Raw genomic sequence first — 24,589 nt, forward strand, 5'->3', positions numbered from 1 at the left:
CTTTTTTTCTTTGAATAAAAAATTTAATAAATCTATTCGTCATGCTATTATTTCAGTTAAATAATTTATTTCCTGTTATTTTAATTTGCTTTTTCTCCCTGTGATCAGTGTTACCAGATGGTCAAATCCAGATTTCCCCAATTCCTTTCCAATTTTTCCAAAAAAAGATGTTTTCTACCAAAATTCCCCAAATTCAAAAACTATTTTTCCACTAATATTTTCAAAAATGAATAGACTTCCTCTAATATTTTTGCCTCTTGAATTTTTTTTTTCTCCCCAAATAGCCAAATTTTCTTATAAAATTCCCCAATTTTTTTCCCCCCCATCTTTGCTTTTTTTTTTTTAATCTTACTTATTATTACTAATAATAAAGCTGAAAGTCTCTCTGTCTGGATATCCCTCTGTCCGGATCTCTTTCTGGCTGTCAGGATCTCTTAACGCACATATAGCCCCAAGACCGCTTGGCTGATTTTCATGAAATTTGGCAAAGAATTAGTTTGTAGCATGGGAGTGTGCATCTTTATGCGATTTTTTGAAAATTCAATTTTGTTCTTTTTCTATTCCAATTTTAAGAACATTTTCCCGAGCAAAATTATCATAAGATAGACGAGTAAATTACCAAGTTATCATACGTGGAACCGTAACATGGGCAAGCCAATTGGCGAGAAATTCATCATGCATTATTTGTAAATATACAGGGGGACCAAAAGGCTTTTTAATTTTCTACTACGGGCAAAGCCGTGCGAGTGCCACTAGTCATAAATACAAGTGCCTGACCGAGAGATAAGAAATAGCTAAATATTTTTTTTCTGCTCTCTTTTACTACTCTGCTTCTGTATGTACATTTAAACTATGATTTTTGTATATATTTATCCAAGAACACTCTTCATCACACTTATTTTTACCTGTTTCACGTATTAACAAGTTACTCCCGTAGAACATTAATGCGAATTCCATAGCATAATATTCCACATAATGCGAAGTGCGAATTCCATAAAGTTCAGCAAGCTAACCAACGCTGTTTGATGCAAACAATGTTGCCAATACTTCTTGACGTGAATTTAAATACGAAAAAAATTCTTTTTTCCCGAGGTTTTCTTTTCTCCAAAATTTCCCCAAGGAAAAAATTTTTCCTCAAAGAACTCCCCTCAAAACCCATTTCCCCAAAGAGCACCAGGTTTCCCCAAAATGGGAAAATTTCCCCCAATCTGGCAACACTGCCTGTGATGAACTATCGGTATATTAATGTTCTTTTTTAAATATCAATGTTCACTTGTTTATAATGTTGCAGATTCATACAGGGAAAATGCAGGGAATTTTTCCCCCAGAATAGAGTGGCAACCCTGACTTGGCAACAGGGTTGGCAAAAACACGGGTTAAAAAAAAAAAAAGCCCTTGGACACAGGTTTTTTGGGTTTTTTAAATAAAACTCAAAAAAACACAACTAAAGCTGGGTTTTTTTGTCTTTTTTTAGGGAAAATATGGGGTACTTGTAGCATAAGTATATGGACAAAGCACAAAAATTGTCTTGGGGTAAAAAAAAACCTGGAAAAGTAGTTAAAATTCAGCGTTTTCTGAAGAAAAGTATAAAAGACGACGAAACCCAAGAATGGTGAAGTTTCAGATTTTTTAGTTTCCAAGATTACCAACAGTGAAGGCAAAGTTACTTCTCGAGTGATAAAATCTATTGTACATTTTTAATTAGTACTTTTTTTTTTTGCATTTTACTTTATTGTATTTCATTTTGTTATGCTAAACTACTGTAGAACCTCAAGTAGTTAAAATCCCTTTTTACTGAATTCCAGCTTAATCAAGACATAATTTAGGAATGCCAAATCCAGAACGATTTGGGTTCCCGGACCCAGGGCCTGATTTGAAAGTGTGGAGGCCCCGGGGCAACGAAGGAGTAGAGGCCCCTATTCAGGGTTCAAAAAGATCATCATATTTACGAAAAAATATCCGATACTTTGATATATATATATATCCGAATATTCTGATATGTATGTATATATCCGATATTTTCGACCCGTGAAAGTTAGGATATTTTGTGAAAGTTTTTTCTGTGGGGGGCCCCTTTGTTGTGGAGGCCCCGGGGCAGTAGCCCCACCTGCCCGGGCCGTAATACAGTAGAAGACCGTTATAACGCACACCTTGGGACCAGAGCTTTTGCGTTATACAGGTTTTTGCATTATATTGATCATTTCACAAATTTTGAAACTAACATTCACAACATATCTATATATTAGCACTTCAGGATGAGTTTTATCTGCAATGAGTATTAAAGCACCAACATTACAATTAGTTATTCACAAATAAATGTGTTTCACAATCAAAAGAAAGTGAATTATCCTGCACTTCTGCTAGCTTCATGGTTTGCATAACAGCTGCATTTTCAAGAGCCATCTGGTGTTTTCTGTTTACTGTGAGCACTTATTTTCATCTAAAAGCTTTGAATGAAGATGGAAAGATGAAAAACTGTTTAAAAATTTAATTTGCCTAACCATTTTTATGTTTGCAAATCAGAACAGAGGGATTTTTTAAACTTCAAAACCTATTGTTTCACTTCTGAAAAGTTGTGCGGTTTATAGAGAATTGCGTTATATAGGTCGGCGTTATAAAGGTATTCTGCTGTAACTAAAAGCCTTAAAAATATTCAAATTGCTCCTCTGTTAGCAAGGAAACTGAGAGATTTATTTTATTGATGTGTATTTATTAGTTCTAGATGGAGTCTATCGTTCGCTATGTAAATCTCGTTTTCTATCATTTGCAGATATCTTCTCCCCCCTGAGGGGGGACATCTCCCTTGCGGAGAGCACCCATTCGGTCAGCTCTTCGGGCACCCCAGTCTTGGGGCAGGAATCGATCGAAAAACGCCTCCAAAGAAAGGTGAGATGACACAGCTCGTCATTAATGCATTTTCAATTCTTCATTAATGCATTCTGATACGGCGGAAGGAAAAAAAAGTGAATTAAAATGTATTTACCTTAATAGTTAAATTTTCTTAGAAAACATAAAGTACGATGAAATCATAACGGGTCATAAGCAATTTCTTTTTTTTTTCATTTGAACATAAATTAACGTAAAACTTTTAGGGTTTAAAAAAAAAGCCAATAACTTTTTCGTTCGGAATGCCTAAAATTACGTAACTTATTCAAATCATTGATCAGCCAATAGTTTTTAAGTAAAATGAGATATTTGTAAATTGTTAAATAGAATTTTTTGGCATTCCCCCCCCCCCCTCCTCCCCCCCCCCCCCGTTGTGAAATTTTAAACTGGATGTTTTTAGCTTTGTTGCCTGCCTTTCTATACATGTGTGTACATACATATACACACATACATTAAATGAAAATGTAACTAAAATTTTACTTAAACATTTCCCTTAACGGACATTAACGAACAGTTTCGATCTTCATTTCTTGCAGTGATATTGCCGTGCTGGGGTGTGCAATATTAACGCGACGAACTGATTAAAATCAATTCGTTTCTTTGGCCCGGAATGCATTTTATTTCTCCTTTTATACGCTAGATGGCAGCACCAGTCAATTTCAAACGTAATTGCGGATTTTAAATGTGATTGCAGAGATGCAGGAAGGAATTTTGGTACTACTTACCAGATTGTGACGTTGGCCTCTGTATCTCAAGCTTTTAAATTTACCACACAAGAGAAATTTACTTATCTTTTCTTATATTTCACAAAAGGTTAATAAAATTCTTTTTTAATGTTTAAAAGAGGTATTTCTTAAATTTTCGCTGTTGCTTGGGTTTGCTTGTTAACTTTTCATAAAATTTTAAATTTCAATTTAAAAAATATTGAAAATGACAAATTGAATGCAGATGTTGTACATACACTTATCTTCATATAATTTTCTTAAATAAAAGAAATGCACTTTTATGACCGTTTTCTTGAAAATTATTCGATCGTTAAGGGGTTAATAATGTACCCTAACTGTTCTGTGCATGCATTTAGTGTCAACTAGCTGCGTTGCCCGGCTTTGCCCGGTCCACCTTGAAAGTAAAAATCGTGTCAAGTGACGTATATTCAACAATCAGGCATAAAAAATAAGTAAAAAAGAAACATCATGATTTCCTTTCGAAACAATGACGACAGATATTAAAATACTTTTAAGAAATTAAATCCAGAAAGATGGATTTAAAATGCGTAACCATGGAAACACAAAATAAAATAAGTTTAAGGAATTAAAATGCCAAAGAAAATGGTTCGCAATGTGAATGGAATCGAGATTTCTGAAACTTGATTTAAAAAGGCTTGTAACCTTTTTTCCTTTCGAGATAAAAGCTTATTTTTTCGACCATAGGTCGAGTTAATTCTGGAGTAAAAAAGGTCGCTTTTTCCAATGGCGTCAAAAAGAAAGCTGTGGGACAACTCCTTCACTTTTTATTGATAAACTTAATGAAGAAAGTAGTACCTAAATTTCAGCTAAGCCTAAAAAAATTCGAGCTAAAAACGCAAATAACTCCCGCCGTAATAAAGTTAGAGCATTGAAACAGATAGCGTAGAACGCGGAAAATTCTACCCTTTCGAACGATATGTAATATTAATATGTGAAAGTAATTTTTCACCCCCATATTCGGTAATTTATGTGAAAATTGGGCCTAAATTGGAATAAAAGAAGAACTATTCATCGAATTGTTTTCGAACTGGTCTGCAAACCTTCTCGGGACTTAAAGGAACAAACTGTGAAAATTTCAGCAAAATCGGCCGGGTAGTTCTCGAGTTTTGCGAGTTCAAACAAACAGACGCTTTTTGGAGACTTCATTTTATACTATGTAGAGATAAGAAAAAAATTGGAAATATTACTTTGGTGTATCTTAGAGTTGGCATTGACAATGAATGCTTTGATCTCTCTTTTCCAAACATTTGCTCTTCAAGGGAAGAAGAACTTTTTTTTGGGGGGGGGGGAGGGGGGGATTCTGTCCATTCTTGTGTCTACCCAATCCATTTGCACAGATCTGACATTTTTATCATGTATATTTGTATTGTATTCTGGGAATTTTAAGCTTTAGATGTCATAATATTAAGTGTCTCTGTAAATATTTTCTTTGTATTTAAAAAATGACGATTTGTAAGTGTTACAGATCTAACCCTAATCAACAACACATAGTTTTTTAAATAAAAGAAAACTTTTTAGAAAGCGGATACTTCTTTTTACAATTCAAAATTTACTTGATTTGAAAAGAAAGTTTTAATGATGTAAGTTTTATCTGTGACCAGTTGAGTTTTTAAAAATCGACAGTCTGTAGTTGGTGAACCTAACCTGCCTGTGCAGATCTCAATTATAGCATTATGGTGCTGCCAAGTTAGGTCTGCCTCAACTATAGTGTTGTATTTAATTGCGAAAAAAAATTTTTAGTTTCCAGGTAGCGAGTGACTATTTTTAGGGTTTTTTTTTTCAATTCCTACTGTATTTATTTACATACTTGCCAATTACGATTTACGATTTTCTCCCGTTTTTTCAGTCAATCATGAAAAAGTTTCACTTTCTTCTATATAGATGGCGCCTCTTTCTAGTCTACCAATGTCAGAGAATAAGAATTTTTCCAATTAATAACTCCGTTAGTAAAAATTAAATTTTTGGAAGATTTGCATGTTGAACGAAGCACATGCTCTGCCGAAAATGGCAGCAGATTTCAATCTTTTTGCATCTTGAAAATATTTTAATTATTTGGAAAGTTTGAAGTACTTTTAACATGTGCTACCTTATACCTACTTATTATATATATTATTTTCATTATATATTTATTTTTATTTATTTATTTTTTTTTTTTTTTCGGGTTTTAGGAATTAAATTTTGGTAGCTACTTTTCTGGAAGAGACTGGGGAATGTATAGAACTTTTTAAGCAAGTTCACTACTTATTATTAGGTTTTTCCTTTTCAGTATGTTTTTCTTGCTGCTACCAATTAGCTTACATCTGCAAAAAATCCCCGTTTCACTTTAAATTTAGTATTCATGTTATTTAAAAGCACAATTAATAATAATGTTGTGAAGATATGTCGCTGGTGAATCACCTATATACCTCTAGTAGAATCTCCTGTTTTTTTTTTCTTCGAAGGTTGGCAAGTATGTATTTATGTATATGCAACCTGGGTAAAATCTTTAAGGCCAGTGAAAAATGTTGTGAAAACAGAAAAATAAAATGAAAGGCTTTTAAATATTATTGTATTAATTTCAAATGTTCATTGACTAGAAATATTGCAACGGACAGGATTTGTAAAGTATGCAATGACCTGAAAAACAGTTAGTTATTCTGTTAGTATTTAAGCCTTAGTAAAAAATTTTCAGACCACCAGGCTTTCTTAGCAATAAATGTACATTTTCTGTACTGAATATTAATGCGTTAACAATACTGTCGGATGTCGTAAATCAAAGTAATGACAGTATAGAGGGCACTGACTGCTCCCGATCTCTGAGATGCGTAGTTACGATTGTAGACTAGAACTTTGTGTTAAGTGTAGATGTGTTGTTATTGTTGTCTGAAAATAAATATGTGGTTTTAGAAATGTGTAAATATTCGCCTAAAAGGTAACGAGGCAATTTCGTAGTTGATTAAACAAGACCTGATGAATAGTCCAAATTAATACTGTCGACTCTTTAACTTATTGTCGTGTCCTTAATTTCTTTGAAGTTCATGATGATATTCAAATATTAATTCATTACCTAGTTTATTTTAATGAATGAATTTTAGTTTTGCGTGGGAAGAAAATTTAACATATTGACCTTTTTTAAAAATTTTACTTGTTGTGTATAATTTTCACCCTATGACTTTAATAACTCTCGCATTTCCGAATATAATTAAAACCTTGATTGTTCTCTTTAAAGCTCAGAGTTTCCGAAAACAGAGGTATCTTCTCTGAGACGACCGTGGAGTTGGACATCCCTGAAGCGAAACTCCCGGGATTGAAACCAAAAACCGGTGAGTTTCTTTTTTCAAGCTTAAACAATAAATGAATTAATAGATACTTACATGTTCTGATATACTTATATATTATCTTATCATTGACTAAAAGTTTCAATCACAATAAAAGGCAGACTGTTCAAAAAATTCGGGAATCTCCGAATTTCCTAATCTATAATTCTTGATGTAGTTGATTGCAAGTAAATTGGAGCTCATTTTTGAGAGAAGAACGCAATAAGAGCCAGGGTTGGCAAAAACCCGGGGTTTTTTTTTTTATAAAAAGCCTATGGACCCCAGGGTTTTTTGGGTTTTTTAAATAAAACCCAACTAAAACTGGGTTTTCTGAAAGAAATGTTTTTTTTTGTCTTTTTTTAGGGAAAATGTGGGGTACTTGTAACATATTGTAGCGTAAGTATATGGACAAAGCACAAAAATTGTCTTAGGGTAAAAAAAAGCTGGAAAACTAGTTAAAATTCAGCGTTTTCTGAAGAAAAGTATAAAAGACGAAAAAACCCAAGGATGGTGAAGTTTCAGATTTTTTAGTTTCCATGATTACCAACAGTTAAGGCAAAGTTACTTCTTGAGTGATAAATCTATTGTTCGTTTTTAATTACTACATTTTTTTTTTTTTTTGCATTTTACTTTATTGTATTTCATTTTGTTATGCAAAACTACTGTAGAGCCTCAAGTCGTTTAAATCCCTTTTTACTGAATTCCAGCTTAATCAAGACATTTCTTTGAACTTTATGTTGCCCGATTTTCTATTTCTGTGCGCAGAGTAAGAAATATTAGACTTTTTCGTAAGATAATGAAAGTACTGTACAATGTACATCCTATTTTGTTTTCTGTCTGACCGTTTGAGAAACCTGTTGATTTCTAAAAAATATACCTTGTTTATTCGAGATTTGCGACGTGTCGGGTTGCAGAAAATAATTCACATGAAAGCCTTTTAGCTAGAGTAGTTTCCTCTGTGCAATCTACAAATAATGAGAAAATCAGACATGACAGGACTAAGTCAAGATAATTTGAGTTATTTATTGAGACCAGTTAAAGAAAAAAGTTAAATATATTTATTTGAAATCTTTGAAGTATTTTTTTAATGTCGTCAAGAGTTAAGAGATACTATTTAAGTTCAAAATTCATTTTTTATGTCCATTGTCTGTGGTAAAGAACAAATAAAAAATAGGTTAAAGTGTAAAAATATTTTAATTAATCAATTTTTTAAAAACTTCTAAGAAAATTTAAAAAACCCCAAAAGTGGGCTAAATAATGGGTTTTTTTAAATGTTTTTTTTTTTTTCAAAAAAAAAACCCATTGGGTCCTATCCGGCCAACCCTGATAAGAGAGCAAAAGATGGAAAACCCTGTATTTTACTTAATGTGAGTTTGGATTAAAAGCAGCAGTTAATAGACGTCATGTTTGTAAGAACGAATCCTTTAAAGAAATTGTAATCACGAAAAGAAACTTTTCTCGTGAACGCTGCACTTTCTCGATCATAAACATTTTGATTGAATTTCATTTCCTTCCTTTGTAAAATAATGAAGCATAAAAAAACTGCTGGGAAAATGTTCCCGATCTGTCTCTCAAAGTCAGGAGAGAATGCGCCTTTTTGTTTGTCCCCCCCCTCCCCCTTTTTGCTTTAAAAGTATTAGGAGAGACCTATACGCAAATATGTGCTGTAAATTATTTCTATTATTTTTAATATGCTCTTTGAATGTTTATTTGCTACGTTGGCAAAGTTTATTATAGTTTAATGCACTTAGTTCAAATAAGTGATTTTTTTGACACATCTTTGAGGTTGCAGTGATTATGCCGATGCAGAATTTCTAACGAAAATTTCCACAGAAATTGTTTTTTTTTTAATGTATCTGCGTCACTAATTTCAGGGTTTGCCAATATAATATATCAGTTGATACATATCAAGATATATATCCAATATTTATTTCCAATATTTATTTTTTACTTATTGTTGAAAATATAAATATAATTGAATATTATATTTATTCAATTATATTTATATTTTCAATATCCATTATTATTGAAAATATCATGATATTTTCAATATTTATTTTTTCAACTAACCTTAAAAAATCTATGAATCATAGTAATATTGATTATTTATTATCTCTACATAGTATAAAATGAAATCCCCAAAAAGCGTCTGTGTGTTTGAACTCGCAAAACTCGAGAACTACCCGGCCGATTTTGCTGAAATTTTCACAGTCTGTTCCTTTAAGTCCCGAGAAGGTTTGCAGACCTGTTCGAAAACAATTCGACGAATAGTTCTTTTTTTATTCCAATTTAGGCCCAATTTTCACGTAAATTCCCGAATATGGGGGTGAAAAATGACCTGCAAATAATAGTATTATATATCGTTGGAAAGGGAAGAATTTTCCGCGTTCTACGCAATTTGTTCCAACGCTCTAACTTTATTACGGCGGGAGTTATTTGCGTTTTTAGCTCGAATTTTTTTAGGCTTAGCTGAAATTTATGCACCACTTTCTTCATTAAATCCATCAATAAAAAGTGAAGGAATTGTCCTACAGTTTTCTTTTTGACAGCATTGGAAAAAACTGCTTATTTTACTCCAGATCTAACTCGACCCAAGGTCGAAAGTTTAACCCTCTATCTCCATTCGAAAAAAAGTTACAAGCGAATGAAATGAAGTTCAAAAATCTGTTCTCCATTCAAGTTTTTAACCATTTTGTTTTGCGTTTCCACGGTAACGCTTTTTGAATCCATCATTTCCATCTTTCTCATTTTCAGTTCTGAAACTTACTTTATTTTGTGTTTCCACGGTAACGCTTTTTGAATCCATTATTTTCATCTTTCTCATTTTCAGTTCTGAAACTTATTTTATTTTGCGTTTCCACGGTAACGCTTTTTGAATCCATTATTTTCATCTTTCTCATTTTCAGTTCTGAAACTTATTTTATTTTGCGTTTCCACGGTAACGCTTTTTGAATCCATTATTTTCATCTTTCTCATTTTCAGTTCTGAAACTTATTTTATTTTGCGTTTCCACGGTAACGCTTTTTGAATCCATTATTTTCATCTTTCTCATTTTCAGTTCTGAAACTTATTTTATTTTGCGTTTCCACGGTAACGCTTTTTGAATCCATTATTTTCATCTTTCTCATTTTCAGTTCGGAAACTTATTTTGTTTTGTGTTTCCATGGTTACGCCTTTTAAATCCATCTTTCTCATTTTTTATTTAATTTCTTAAAAGTATTTTAGTATCTGTCGTCATTTTTTGGCGAGAAAATTTTGCACGATGGTTTTTTTTTCTTTCATTTAATCCTGGTTATTGAAGATTCTTCACTTGACGCAATGGTTTTTTTCAAGGTAGACCGTGCAGAGCCGGGCAACGCAGATAGTTAAAAATAAACAAAAGTAACCAATGAGGTAGTAATTACACCGTTAATATAACATAGTAATATAATACAGTTGGACCCCGATTAAACAAATTCTTCGGGACCCAAATTTTTGTACGTTAAACCGAGCCTATTCGTAATATCGGGGTGAGAAAAAAATGCACTCTCCCTTATCTAACAGCCGTAATAAGCTACGGCACAAAAACACGTTACACGCTAGTTTATTCGAAATTTTAATGTTCCGAGTAGTAGATTTATCTCATTCGGTAAATAGCAGGGTTGGCAAATACCCGGGTTTTTTTAAAAAAGCCCATGGACCCAGTGTTTTTTGGGTTTTTTAAATAAAACCCAAAAAAAACCCAACTAAAGCTGGGTTTTTTAAAAGAAATGTGGATTTTTTTGTCTTTTTTAGGGAAAATGTAGGGTACTTGTAGCATATTGTAGCGTAAGTATATGAACAAAGCACAAGAATTGTCTTGGGGTAAAAAAGCTGGTAAGTTCAGCGTTTTCTGAAGAAAAGTATAAAAGACAACGAAACCCAAGAATGGTGAAGTTTAAGATTTTTTAGTTTCCATGATTACCAACAGTTAGGGCAAAGTTACTTCTCGAGTGATAAAATCTATTGTTCGTTTTTAATTACTACATTTTTTATTTATTTATTTATTTATTTATTTATTTATTTTTTTTTTTTTTTTGCATTTTACTTTATTGTATTTCATTTTGTTATGCAAAACTACTGTAGAACGTCAATGTAGTTTAAATCCCTTTTTACTGAATTCAGCTTAATCAAGACATTTCTTCGAACGTTTTGTTGACTGTTTCTATTTCTGTGTACAGAGTAAGAAATATTAAACTTTTTTGTAAGATAATGAAAGTATTGTACATCCTATTCTGTTTTCTGTTTGACAGTTTGAAAAACCTGTTAATTTCTAAAACATATACGTTGTTTATTTGAGATTTGTGACGTGTTGGTTTGCAGAAAATAATTCACATGAAAGACTTATAGCTAGCGTAGTTTCTTCTGTACAATCTACAAGTATCGAGAAAATCAGACGTGACAGGACTTGGTCAAGATAAATTGAGTTATTTATTGACTAGTTAAAGAAAAAGTTAAATATATTTATTTAAAATCTTTGAAGTATTTTTTTAATGCCATGAAGAGTTAAAAAATATTATTAAAGTTCAAAATTCATTTTTTATGTCCATTGTCTGTGGTGAAGAACAAATAAAAAAGAAGTTTAAATTGTGAAAGTATTTAAATTAATTATTGTTTTAAAAAACTTCTCAGAAAATTTTAAAAAACCCAAAAGTGGGTTAAATAATGGGTTTTTTTAAATGGGTTTTTTCAAAAAAACCCATTGGGTCCAATCTGGCCAACCCTGGTAAATAGGGCTTTTTACCTGCGTTTTAGTTGGGGGGGGGAAAATTCGCTAAATTGTGAAATTTGTTAAATAGATATTCGTTAAACCGGGGTCTGACTGTATTCTTTTTTTACTTGTATTTTATGTTCACAAAATTATTGGTAATGTTATAATTTTTATTTATACTAAGAGTGCCTAGTTAAATATTAAACGTTGGTCAGAAAAAAAAAGGAAAATGTCTTATGATCATGCATTGATTAATGCATATTTTTTATTTCCGAATCACCTCTACATAGTATAAAGTTAAGTCCCCAAAAAGCGTCTGTGTGTTTGAACTCGCAAAACTCGAGAACTACCCGGCCGATTGCGCTGAAATTTTCACAATTTGTTCCTCTAAGTCCTGAGAAGGTTCTCAGACCAGTTCGAATAGAATTCGATGAATAGTTCTTTTTTTATTCCAATTTACGTCCAATTTTCACATAAATTCTCAAATATGGGGGTGAAAAATGACTTGCACATATTAATATTACATATCATTAGAAAGGGTAGCATTTTCTGCATTCTACGCAATTTGTTCCAACGCTCCAACTTTATTACGGCGGGAGTTATTTGCGTTTTTAGCTCGAATTTTTTTAGGCTTAGCTGAAATTTATGCACCACTTTCTTCATTAAATAAATCACTAAAAAGTGAAGGAATTGTCCCACAGCTTTCTTTTCGTCGCCATTGGAAAAAGCGACCTTTTTTACTCCGGATCTAACTCGACCTGTGGTCGAAAAATTCAGCTTTTGTCTCGAAAGGAAAAAAAGTTACGAGCCTTTTTAAACCAAGTTTGAGAAATCTCGATTCCGTTCAAATTGTGAACCATTTTCTTTCGCAATTTATTTCCTTAAACTTATTTTATTTTGTGTTTCCATGGTTACGCATTTTAAATCCATCTTTCTGGATTCAATTTCTTAAAAGTATTTTAATATCTGTCGTCGTTGTTTGGAAAGGAAATCATGATGGTTTTTTTAATTTTTTTTTACGCCTGATTGTTGAATATACGTCACTTGACACAATTTTTATTTTAGAGGTGGACCGGGCAACGCAGCTAGTATAACTATAAAAGTGGCTAATAGAAGAAAAATGAGTAGAACAGCTAATGCTAAATTCACTTGATAAAAATGTAAAATGAAATATCAGGTATAGATAATGAAAGAAACCCTAATTTTAAGTCTACATATTGGAATAATGTAGGAAAACCAAGTGTTTTTGAGGATGCGTTTACCTATTTTTAAGACTAGTTTTGTGCTCATGAGAAATGTGGGCTATCTTCGAAAATATCGTGATATTTTCGAACTCTGCTAGTTTCTCATGTACGTTATTTATTGTTCCTTTGTTTTTCAATGTGATGGGTACACCTTGGGACCAGAGCTTTTGCGTTGTACAGATTTTTGCATTGTATAGATCATTTCACAAATTTTGAAACTAATATTCAGAATGTATCTATGTATTAGCACTTCAGAATGAGTTTTATCTGCAATGAGTATTAAAGCACCAATGTTACAATTAGTTGTTCACAAATAAATATGTTTCACAATCTAAAAAAGTAAATTATCCTGCACTGCTGCTAGCTTCATGGTTTGTGTGACAGCTGCCTTTTCAAGAGCCATCTGGTATTTTCTGTTTACTAAGAGTAATTTTCAATTTAAAAGCTTTGAAATAAGATGGAAACATGAAAAATTTTCAAAATTTAATTTGCCTAACATTTTTTATGTTTGCAAAGCAAAACAGAGGTATTTTTTAAGCTTCCAAAACCTATTGTTTACTTCTGAAAAGTTGTGCGGTTTATAGAGAATGGCGTTATATAGGTCGGCGTTATAACGGTCTTCTACTGTACAAAAGTGACGACCAGCAACAGGCTCTGAGCAACAACTTATACTATAAATCATGCTGGATAGCTATAAAGAGAAGCAACTGATGCTAGAAGTCATTCTGTGTGTCAAAAGTGGAAAGGCAACTGATGCTAGAAAAACAGACAGTGCAAGCAAGTGGTGTTCTTGATTGCTGCTGAGCCAGCAAAATGTTTGAACAACGCAAGCTGGATTTTGCATGCTGGACAAGCATTCAAAGTATAACAATGCAAACCTTGACTTGCTGGTAGTTGTGGTGGAACAAGTAAATATTTATGGTCTAATCTCATTTGAAACTTGATGAGTATGAATCAAGTAATGTTGAATGAGCTGGCTTTGAATCTTTGTGTTTTATCACGTATTCTGAGGCCGAATACGTGAGTGTTGCATCTACAGGTCCAAAAGTCCTGTTCTCGAATGCTATTGGTACAAAAAGGATAAGGCTTTTTCTCCCCTTCATTACTATGCCTTAATTGTGGAGGTGTTCATAGACTGGTGCTATCCATTGACAACTGGCATGTCATTTAAGCAGAACGACATTAACTACGAGTTACTTTTACTTGTTTTCATTTCATTTATTTATTCTGTTAATTATTGAGGCAAACAAATGAAGAAAATTACTGTTGAGTTAGAGCATGCTGTTCTGTCTATCATGTTTTTTTTTTTCAATTTAAAATACTTAGACTGTTGTTGTTTTTGCTTTGCTTATAGGGGTGCATTAAAAAAAGTGTTTTAATGACTCTTACAGATGAAAATTAACACAGGAAAAAAAGCTGTTGCTTCCAGCATTAATAGTGGCTCATGTCAACAATTTGAAAAAAAAAAAAAAAGTTATTGATTTAAAATCCACACTTAACGTACTTTCTGCCACGAAATCACATGGTCAATTGCATATGAACTCAACAAGGCCCTTGGTAACTTCAGATTTGCATGAGAATTTATGTGTGATTTGTTTTTTAATGAATCATTCAATAGTTAATGAATAATTAATTTTGGAATTCTGCCAAAAAAGAAAAAATCCCTTTTTTACTCTATGCAAAATACTGTCAACCCCTCTATCAAATCTTCAGCCCCGTAACATCTTTCACTTTAATAAATTTAAACAACTGAATCACGTCCCCTCGGTCTCTTCCTTGCTCGAGACTGTACATTTTTAGCCTTCCCAGCCTGGAATAGCGAAATTTATTAGCCTTGTAGCCCCCCTTTGAGCCCTTTCCAATACATTCATATCTTTGTTAAGATAAGGAGACCAAAACTGAACAGCCTACTCCAAATGGGGTCTCACCAAACTTCTATATAACGGCAGAAGAACTTCTTTAGATTCATTTGAAATAGATCTATTGATAAACCCAAGCATCTTATTATTGGCTTTGTTACTAGCAAAGCTGCACTGTTGGCTAAACTTTAAATCCTGACTTATTAGGACCCAACGATCAGTAACTTTGTCTGCCTGACTAATGACTGAACCTTGCAAATAATAACTTGTACACTTATTTCCATGCCCTAAATGTAGCACTTGACATTTCCCAACATAAGAAAATCAAGTGTTTTTGAGGATGCGTTTACCTATTTTTAAGACTAGTTTTGTGCTCATGAGAAATGTGGGATATCTTCGAAAATATCATGATATTTTCGAACTCTGCTAGTTTCTCATGTATGTATGAATATAGTATCGTTTTTATTTATTGTTCCTTTGTTTTTCATTGTGATGGGTTAAGGTTTTGCCAGGAAAGCACCACGAGGGGGTCACTGCTTTCTGTTTTTAACGATACTATATTGGATTACTATATTGGATTACTATATTGGATTACTATATTAGGATCTGGCTAGTTCAGCCATTGATGGATGTCATAGAAAAGGGACCCCGGAATTTTTCCCGAGTCGAAGTTCTAAAAAAATGAATTTTTAAACACCTTTGGGACTGCATCTCTTTATTGATAGATGTCGGTAAACGATATCGAACCGCGTTCCTATTCCTAATGTGATGTGAAATCTCAACTTGATTCAAATGAGATGAACTTCTCAACCCTTTGAGCACATGTAAAGTTTCAGTTTCGGGTTGGCATCCTTTGATGCCCGATCTTATGCAAATGAGGCATGCAAGTATAAATAGGGAACGATTCCAATTGTTCTTTCTCTTTCGCTCAGCCTCTTAGGTGTAAGGTCCGGTAGGTGTTGGGGAGTTATTGAACTCCGCCTCTGCGCTGTTCTTATTAGTTTATTTTAGTTTCCGATGGACCAATAAATCTTTGGTAAAGTTTTAAACAAGTTTCCAATGTTCATTCCTTCACATCAACATTAATTCTGTGTCTTCAACTGTGTGATACAGAGTTGGGCAAATTTTAATTGCATTGCCAATAAAAGATTAACAATTGATTGATTGGTAAACATAACCACAACAACTAACAATTAATCAATTGTAATTGTGGAAAATTACAATTAACAATTAATTAATTGTAGCTTACTACAGTTAACAATTAATTGTTAGTTGTAGTTTACCACAGTTAACAATTGATTAATTGTTAGTTGTAGTTTACCACAGTTAACAATTGATTAATTGTTAGTTGTAGTTTACCACAGTTAACAATTAATTAATTGTTAGTTGTAGTTTACCACGGTTAACAATTAATTGTTAGTTGTAGTTTACCACGGTTAACAATTAATTAATTGTTAGTTGTAGTTTACCACAGTTAACAATTAATTAATTGTTAGTTGTAGTTTATTACAATTAACAATTGTCAATTGTTTTGTGAATTTTAATTAAAACTAACTCTTAAGAAATTACTGGTTTTGTGTAATATACTCAACGGCCGACAGGACTACCTGGGACAAGGATGCCGGACAGATGCTATATTACTATCTAACTATTTAAATACACATGTTAGGAACAAATAAAATATCAATTCGCAACAGTAACTTTATTACGAGCAATAAATTATTTACTGCAGCATGTGACTTTTCCCAAAAAATCTTATGACTCCAGAAAAATTTCCTCAAAAAAAGTATATTTCAATTAAAAATTGAAAAATATTTTTTTCCCGTACTAATAAAAGTCCGAAGAACATCTGGCAGAAATTACAGAAAAGCATTTTAATTACACGATTTAAGAAAAAACATTTAAAACAGAGCGGTCTCCGAGATCTTTCATCCGCTGTTATGTCCTTTCTCGCCTCCCCTGTTACGGGTTAAACTATAAAACAAAGATTTGCACAAACTTAAAACAGTTAATTAAAACACAAACATTAACGTGTGTAAAAAAACTTGCCAAGACGAGAATAGTTCACGCAGCGAGCGAGCAATCAACACTGAACGAAAATACGAAATCGAATAACACTTTGAACTTTGTTTCCTGCGTTGTACCTATTGATACATTTAGATAATTGTTAGTTTTAATTGTTTCATAAAATGATTTAAAAAATTAATTGCAATTATTTTAATTGTGAGAAACGATTAACGTACTTTAATCCAATTAAATTAATTGCAAAGTGCAATTGATAGTTTAGTTGCAATTAATTTAATTGCAATTACTTTTTCAATCAATTAACAAGGCAATTGAAAAAATTGATTAATGCCCGACACTGGTGTGATATCATCACTACTTGTATAAGCACGCAATATTATTGACAGATTTACAGGACTTAACCTTTCGGCTTTCTGTTTAAACGTTGTGAGTTATCAGGTATTTTATTCGTTTTAAATAAGATAAAGTAAGAGGTCAGTAACAAAAATCAGCCACGAGTCCTTCGTAATGGGCGTCTTAATAAGTCAGGATTTAAAGTTCAGCCAACAGTGTAGCATAGCTAGCAACAAAGCCAATAAGATGCTTGAGTTTATCAATAGATCTATTTCAAACAAATCTAAAGAAGTTCTTCTGCCCTTATATGGAAGTTTGGTAGGAACTCGTTTGGAGTAGGCTGTTCAGTTTTGGTCTCCTTATCTTAAGAAAGACATTAACGCATTGGAAAGGGTTCAAAGGCGGGCTACAAGGCTAATAAATTGACTTTCTCACTTAGACTACGATTCCAGGCTCAGAAGGCTAAAAATGTACAGTCTCGAGCAAGGAATAGAGCGAGGGGACATGATTCAGTTGTTTAAATTCATTAAAATGGAAGATGTTATGGGGCTGAAGTTTAGCACTGAAAACAGGACGAGGGGTCATTGTTTTAAGCTATTTAAATCTCGGGCTAACATGGATATTAGGAAAAATTATTATTATAGCAGGGCAGTGGAACCTGGGAACAGCTTGGTGGTCATGAGCAAGGGAGTAGATAGTTTTAAGAGGGCCATTGATCTTCACTGGGGATTGTCAATGGACTAGGACCAGCCTAGCTTGGCCCAGAGCCTGTTGCTGGTCGTCACTTTTGTATTTGTGTTTCAGAACAGAAAATCTGATATACATTCTACATTATAAAAGAATTTCTGTAGAGTTTTTAATACTTGTTGCAATAAACTGCATAGGAAACAGATCTAATTTAAAAGAAACAAACAAGGTTTGATTAAAGTGAAACTGTAAAATGAAGGAATACTTTGGTCACAGCACTGAAAACAGGACGAGGGGTCACTGTCTCAAGCTATTTAAATCTCGGGCTGACATGGTTATTAGAAAAAATTATTATTTTAGTAGGGTAGTGGAACAGCTTACCGGGAGAGGTGGTCATGAGCGAGGGAGTAGATAGTTTTAAGAGGGCCATTGATCTTCACTGGGGATTGTCAATGGACTAGGACCAGCCTAGCTGGGCCCAGAGCCTGTTGCTGGTCGTCACTTTTGTATTTGTATTTGTTTCTTTCATAATTTCACCAAGTCTTTCAATAAAAAAATATTATAAACTGTGTAACACATATGCATGTATCAGTTTTACGAATTATTTTATGTTTAGATTTAAAAAAAAAAATTCCCATTCACTTCTTGCGTTTTTTTTTTTAATATACCCAGTTTTTGGGTATTTACCCAGGCCTTGGGTAAATGCCCAAGTAAATACCCGAAAAATCTTTACCTACCCACCGGGTATTTACCCGATCCACATCACTAGCTGCCATTGAGTTTAGGGTGTTAATTGAAAAATTTCTTGAAGTGGCTGGATATATTTGAATGAATTTCAATTTATTTCGATAAATTCAACTCTTATACATTTATTTCCTTTGCTTTTACACAATAATTAATGCAATTTTGTCTCTGTGACTGTCCCTTAGATAGTGTTCCTTAATCAGAGATAAATACATGCAGATCCCTAGGCAGGGGGACAAGAAAAAGTCCCTTATTCATAGGTGTCCCTTAAAGGCGGTACTACACAGTGGCGGATCCAGCCGATTGTTTTGGGAGGGGCCATCCGAAATTTTTAAACAAACTCCCCAGGACCAAATTTAGCTCCATGCCGCCCCTAGGCAAATTTGAAATCTGCCGCCCCCTCCCCCCCCTCTAAAAGAAGCAAAATATCCTTAACTCAAAAAAAAAAAAAAAACGTACAAAAGTGTTCGCCAGATTCAAACAGTCAAACTTATGAAGAAATGATGGCGTTTCACATTCTGAGGAGTCCCGATGATATGATCACAGTGATCTCCCAAAAAATTTTTTTATTCGGCAAATACCATGATTGAAAAACATTCGACTTTCATAAGATGTGTGAAAGTAATCATTATTAAATTACAAGAAAAAATTGTCTCTGTGGAAAATGAAAGAATGCTAATATTTTACTTTCAAGAATAACAATTTAATTCAAAAAATGTGTATCATAATAGCAAATTTGCCGCCCCTGAAAAATTTGCCGCTCTAGGCAGCTGCCTCCTCTGCTTATTGGGAAGTTGAGCCCTGATAACTCCCCAGAAATTTTATTAAAATGAAGTTTTAAAAACTCAATTTTCGGGGTATCGAGACATTAGATAAGGGGGTGGATTTAGGAATCTCCCTCAAAATGTTTCAAAATTTAAATTTTCAAGTAATTTTTGAAAATTAGGAAACTAAAAACGTATTTTGTCTATTTTTGATGATGTACGGAGAAAGGTCAGGTTCGGGCGCTGGCCCCGAAATACTTTTTGAAAATAACGCTTAGAAACCAAAATATTCTGTATTATACATTGAGAAGTTAGAAGAGGAGGAGTGCTCTTCTAGCTCTTCAGCTGTCCAGCCTAAAAATGCATCTTTAGATAATGTTTGCTTACATTAAAGGAAGTGTGAAGGTGCTTAGAATCCTTCCTTCCTGGAAATGTTTTGCCTTTGAGGCTCTAAAAAATTCGATTTTTAACTATATTTATACATATTTTAGAAGGGGATGGAAGATTCGTGATCTCCTCTAAAAAACCCCCTTTTAAAGCTATTATCACGATATAAACTAGGGAGGGAGAGGGTCCTATCAAAACTCGTTTGTAATTGAAGTCCAAAAAAAAAAAATTCATTTAAGTTGCTTTTAAGCAAGTTAAGTGATAAGGGCTGGATAAGCTAGTTTTCGTTGACATTTTTTTTCCACATAGAAGACTTAAAATGCAATTTTTTGCTACATATCAAGGCATTTGTGAAAGGACATAGGAAAAGGGGGTTCTCCCCCTAGTTTCGAAATTAAAGCAATAAAAACGAAAATGTAGGCTCTCTTTGGTCTTGTGAACAATAGGTATACTCTGAGAACCGCAGCATTTAGAGATTGCCCAAGTGTATGTAGTTGGAATGAAGAAATGATGTAAAAGATGGAGAAAAATTTTGGAAATAAAAGTTTTGTTTTGAGGGTAGGGACATAATTTATCTCCCAATTAAGGCCTATACTTCTTTTTCAGTAAAATACATGTGTTAAATTTTGTTATCTTCTCATAATATTTTATTTTCCTTTAAAAAATTCCTATAATCACAAGGCTTTGGGAGGGGCCATGACCCCCATGGCCCCCCTCTAGATCCGCCCCTGGTACTACAGTAGCATCTTTTTTGAAAATTTGAATTTATTTCTTTTATTTCGAGGTTCCGCATCGTGCCCGAGCATCGAGGAAGAGGAGGTCTTTCCGAAAGCGGAGGAGAAGTCCGAGTCCGACTCCAAGAAGGAGGAGGTCACGAAGCGAAGGAGCGCCAAGGTCAAATCCTCCAAGCGGGAGAAGGCCCGAGAGTCCCGGACTCCGAAGGGGGAAGATTCCGGGACGAAGGAGGAGGGAAGAGCGGCGAAGGGAGTCGAAGATTCCGCCAGGAGGGAGGAGAGGAGGAAGAGCAGGAACAAGGAGGCGGAAGAACACTCCCTGAAAAACCAGGTACCTTGTGGTCGTGGTCGAGAAATTTGAAAAGTGATATGGGGTGTACGTGTGACTTTTTTTTTTTTTTTCCAGAGCTGAGTCGTTAAAGTTTAAAAAACGTTAAATGTCGAAATTTATAATGGGGGTCGTTTCGACCCTCGTTAAAAATTTTAAACGTTATATTGAACGCTTTGTACCAGGTTGGGTCGTTGTCTAGATATTTGAAAAGTAATGTGTGGCATGCGCAGGGGCGTAGCTAAGGGGGGGGGTTGGGGACAACCCCCCCCCCCCCCCGAAAAGTTAGTCTCAAAAAAAGAGAAAAAGAAGAGAGAAGAGAAAGAAAAAAAGAAAAGGAAAAAATTCCAAGCGATTATATATATATATATAATAATAATAAGTACCCCCCCCCCCCCCCCCGAAAGTCGGGTCTAGCTACGCCACTGGGCATGCGTGGGATTTTTTTTTTTCCAGGGCTGCAAAGTCTGAAGGAATGAGACTAGAGGCAAATTTTAAAGCTTTGTCGTTTTTTCTGGAAAAAATTGGAGAAATCGATTTTTTTACTGATTAAAATGTTTAATAGTTATATTTTCTTGCAAAACTTGAAAAGTGTACAACATTTTTAAAAAAATTGAAATATACATTTTTCCGTTTCAAATTGTGCTAAACTTTTAATATGAAAGCATTTCCATTTTCGGACTGCCCTACAGTGAAGGTAGGATAAATAAATACCTTTGTGCTGAACAGTAAAGTAAGACAAAACAACGTTAGAAGAAGCACAAATTTGCAAATAACTGCAGACACGTGTTTTGGCGTTACAGGGAACGCCTTTTTCAATGCAAAAAATGAGCTTATGGATGAAAAGACACCCTACAGTGGTCTAAATTTTTTTAAAAAGCGCTGAAAACCCAATATCTCTCGCAATAGTTGAGCTAGAAACCTGGTAAACTCGTATCGAAACTCGTACCACAGGGATTCATTCGATCTTACGCGACCAAAAATCGCAACTATTCCCACACCCATTCGATATTATTCTACCTAAGAGTCGAATTCAATACAAAGGTGCCAACAAAGAAAAATTACGGCACAAGTTGAGCCGTCAAAATGTTTGGGGGGATTTTTCATTTTTTTATATTTTTTTTTATTTATAAATTTATTTTTTGCTTTATTTTTAATTTAAATTATTTATTTTATTCTATCTATATTTCATTTCATTTATTTATTTACTTTGTGTGCATGTGTGGGGGGCATGTTGTGTGCATGTGCTCTAAAAAGAGGGGGGGAGGGTTGAGAAAAATTTTAGGAGGGATTTGCGCCATTGAACTTGGGGGGGGGGGGGGTCCTGAACAATGCTCCATAGTTCTGATATAGCATGATTTAAAAATTGAATATAGTTTTTGTCATCTTTACTAAAATAATAAAGCTGAAAGTCTCTTTGTCTGTCTGGATGTCTGTGACGCCTAGACCGATTTTCATGAAATTTGGCTCAAAGTTAGTTTGTAGCATGGGGGTGCACCTTGGTGCGATGTTTCGAAAATTCAATGTGGTTCTTTTTTTATTCCAATTTTAAGGACATCTTCCCGAGCAAAATGATCATAAGATGGACGAGTAAATTATGAAATTATCGTAACGTGGAACCACAACATGAGCACAAGCTAATTGGCAAAAAAACTCGCCATACATTATTTGCGAATATGCAGGCGAACCAAAAGACGTTTTAATTTTCTATTACAGGCAAAGCCGTGCAGGTACCACTAGTTAAAAATAAATAAACAAAAATATTTTTAAAAATAACAAAATAAAATAAGAGTTCTAAAAAGGGGGAGGGGAGGGTTGAAAAAAATTTTAAGGGGGAATTTGCACCATTGAACTTGGGGGGGGGCTGAACAATGCTCCATGGTTCTGATATTACATGATTTAAAAATTGAATATAATTTTGTCATCTTCTATATCTATATAAAAATGAATGTTTGTCTGTATGTCATCCCTGAACTCAAAAACTACCCGGCAGATTTGGCCGAAACTTTCACCGTTTGTTATTTTTGGTACCGGGAATGTTTATAGACCAGTTCGAAAAAAATCCGATCCTTTTTTATTCCGATTTAAGTCACGATCCATTGGATAAATACGAATAAAATGCAGAAATGAATTTGCGTGAAAGATCTCATTGATAAGAAGTTAGCATTTTTCTTGAGTTTGAACAAATAAATTTATTGTTTTATGGCTTTTCATGCAACGGGGGGATTTGAAACTTTTTCTATTTGATATTTTTAGCGATGGATGGATCTCGCAAACTGCGTGAGTACAAAACTTGAGGCTTCACTGGATACCTGGACCGATCATTATGAAAATTGCTATATATATGTAGAAGGTGCATACTATGCTCATTGAAGCCACTCGCCACCAGGTGGCACTGCAGTGTAGCCACTTCTGCCCCGTTCAACCGATTGTCATGAAAATCAGTATAATGATGGATTTTTTTGTTGGCGTAGCAACGCACGTCGGATACAGCTAGTAGATTATAAACCTAATATTGGTAGCAGGTTTTTTTTGAATTTTTATTTTAATATTAGCTCTTATTTCCGTAGATGTCTTCCATGGAGAAATCCATCCGTCTGGGGGTGAGTATGGAATTGGACTCCCTACGCTCCCTGATGTATGACCAGCAGGCTGTGCTTCACAAGCAGCTCAACAGAGTACTGGTGAGAAACTTTCTTTTCGCCTCTGGTGATTGTGGGGGGGGGGGGGTTCGAAGTTTTGACTGGGGCGTTTTCATCAAGTTTCTTTTTAATGCGATTGAAAGCTTTAAAAATATTAAGCTTTAAAAAAAATGATTCATTTTGCACATTTAAAAATTAGTAGAAAATAGGCTAAGATCACTTATAAGGATGTAACTAGTCTTAAGAACCTTTTTTTAAGCCTACTTTCCCAGTAAAAGTCAAAAAAAGAAGAAAAAAGCATGAAAGAAGGCTTAATGCATCTTAAAAATATCGCAAAAAACAAAAATAAAGTCGAAACTAAATAAAATAATTAAATAAATATCGAAAAATTAAAAATTGGAAAGTAGGGTATTGAGATGGGGGAAAAATGTCTGTCGGTCTGTCTCTCCACGCCTAATAACTTTTGAATGAGTAGTCCGATTCGAACAAACTTTTTTTCTTCGAAAGATCTCGGCGAGGACACCTCATTCCCATAGTTCACTTTTTGATTTGAACAATTTTCTGTTCAATTTTGAACAGTTCAAAAAAACTTAACATTAGCGCCTACGGGGAAATTCAAGGCAATTCCGAACTGTAAGGTGAAGCTACAGCCTCTGGTGATCGTGAGGGGGGGGGGGGTTCGAAGTTTTAACTGGGGCGTTTCCATCAAGTTTATTTTTAATGCAATTAAAAGCTTTGAAAACATTAATCTTTAAAAAATGATCCATTTTGCAAATTTAAAAATTAGTAGAAAAAAGGCTGAGATCACTTCTAACAATTCGCAACTCCAATAAACTGTAGGGGGCGCTGCAGCCACTGTCTAATGGCGGACGAAAAAGGTAAAACAAACAGATGCCGTAACTTATAACTTGCGGAAGGAAGGAAAATTAATGTCATTAAGGTGGAAAATTAATGTCATTCACACTTAGTGAATGACATTAATTTTCCACCGTGTTTTGGGGGAAGCTTTCTTTTCTATTCTTCTGAAATTACATTACAACAAAAACTGTCTGAAGCCCGTAATTTACCCCCAAAGAAAACACGTGGAATGGAATGTTTTACCTTTTTCTTTAGTATTATTAATCACCGCAAGGTGGCGTGTTCGAGCTCTGGAGTTGCGAATAGACTGACAGACACATTTTCCCC

The 24,589-nt window shown here is 34.0% G+C and overlaps 1 protein-coding gene across 1 annotated transcript in view; it reads left to right on the plus strand.

Moving 5' to 3' along the window:
* The first annotated feature begins 13,581 nt into the window (after positions 1–13,581).
* The window catches only part of LOC129233037 (uncharacterized), a 21,474-nt gene continuing 10,466 nt past the window's right edge, over positions 13,582–24,589 (plus strand). Inside the window, exons 1-3 of the mRNA XM_054867119.1 lie at positions 13,582–13,678; positions 20,485–20,765; positions 23,333–23,446. Coding sequence (XP_054723094.1) covers positions 13,582–13,678; positions 20,485–20,765; positions 23,333–23,446 — 492 coding nt within the window. The remainder of the gene's footprint in view (positions 13,679–20,484; positions 20,766–23,332; positions 23,447–24,589) is intronic.

Source organism: Uloborus diversus, unplaced genomic scaffold (assembly GCF_026930045.1).
Source record: "Uloborus diversus isolate 005 unplaced genomic scaffold, Udiv.v.3.1 scaffold_15, whole genome shotgun sequence".
Classification (NCBI taxonomy): Eukaryota; Metazoa; Arthropoda; class Arachnida; order Araneae; family Uloboridae; genus Uloborus; species Uloborus diversus.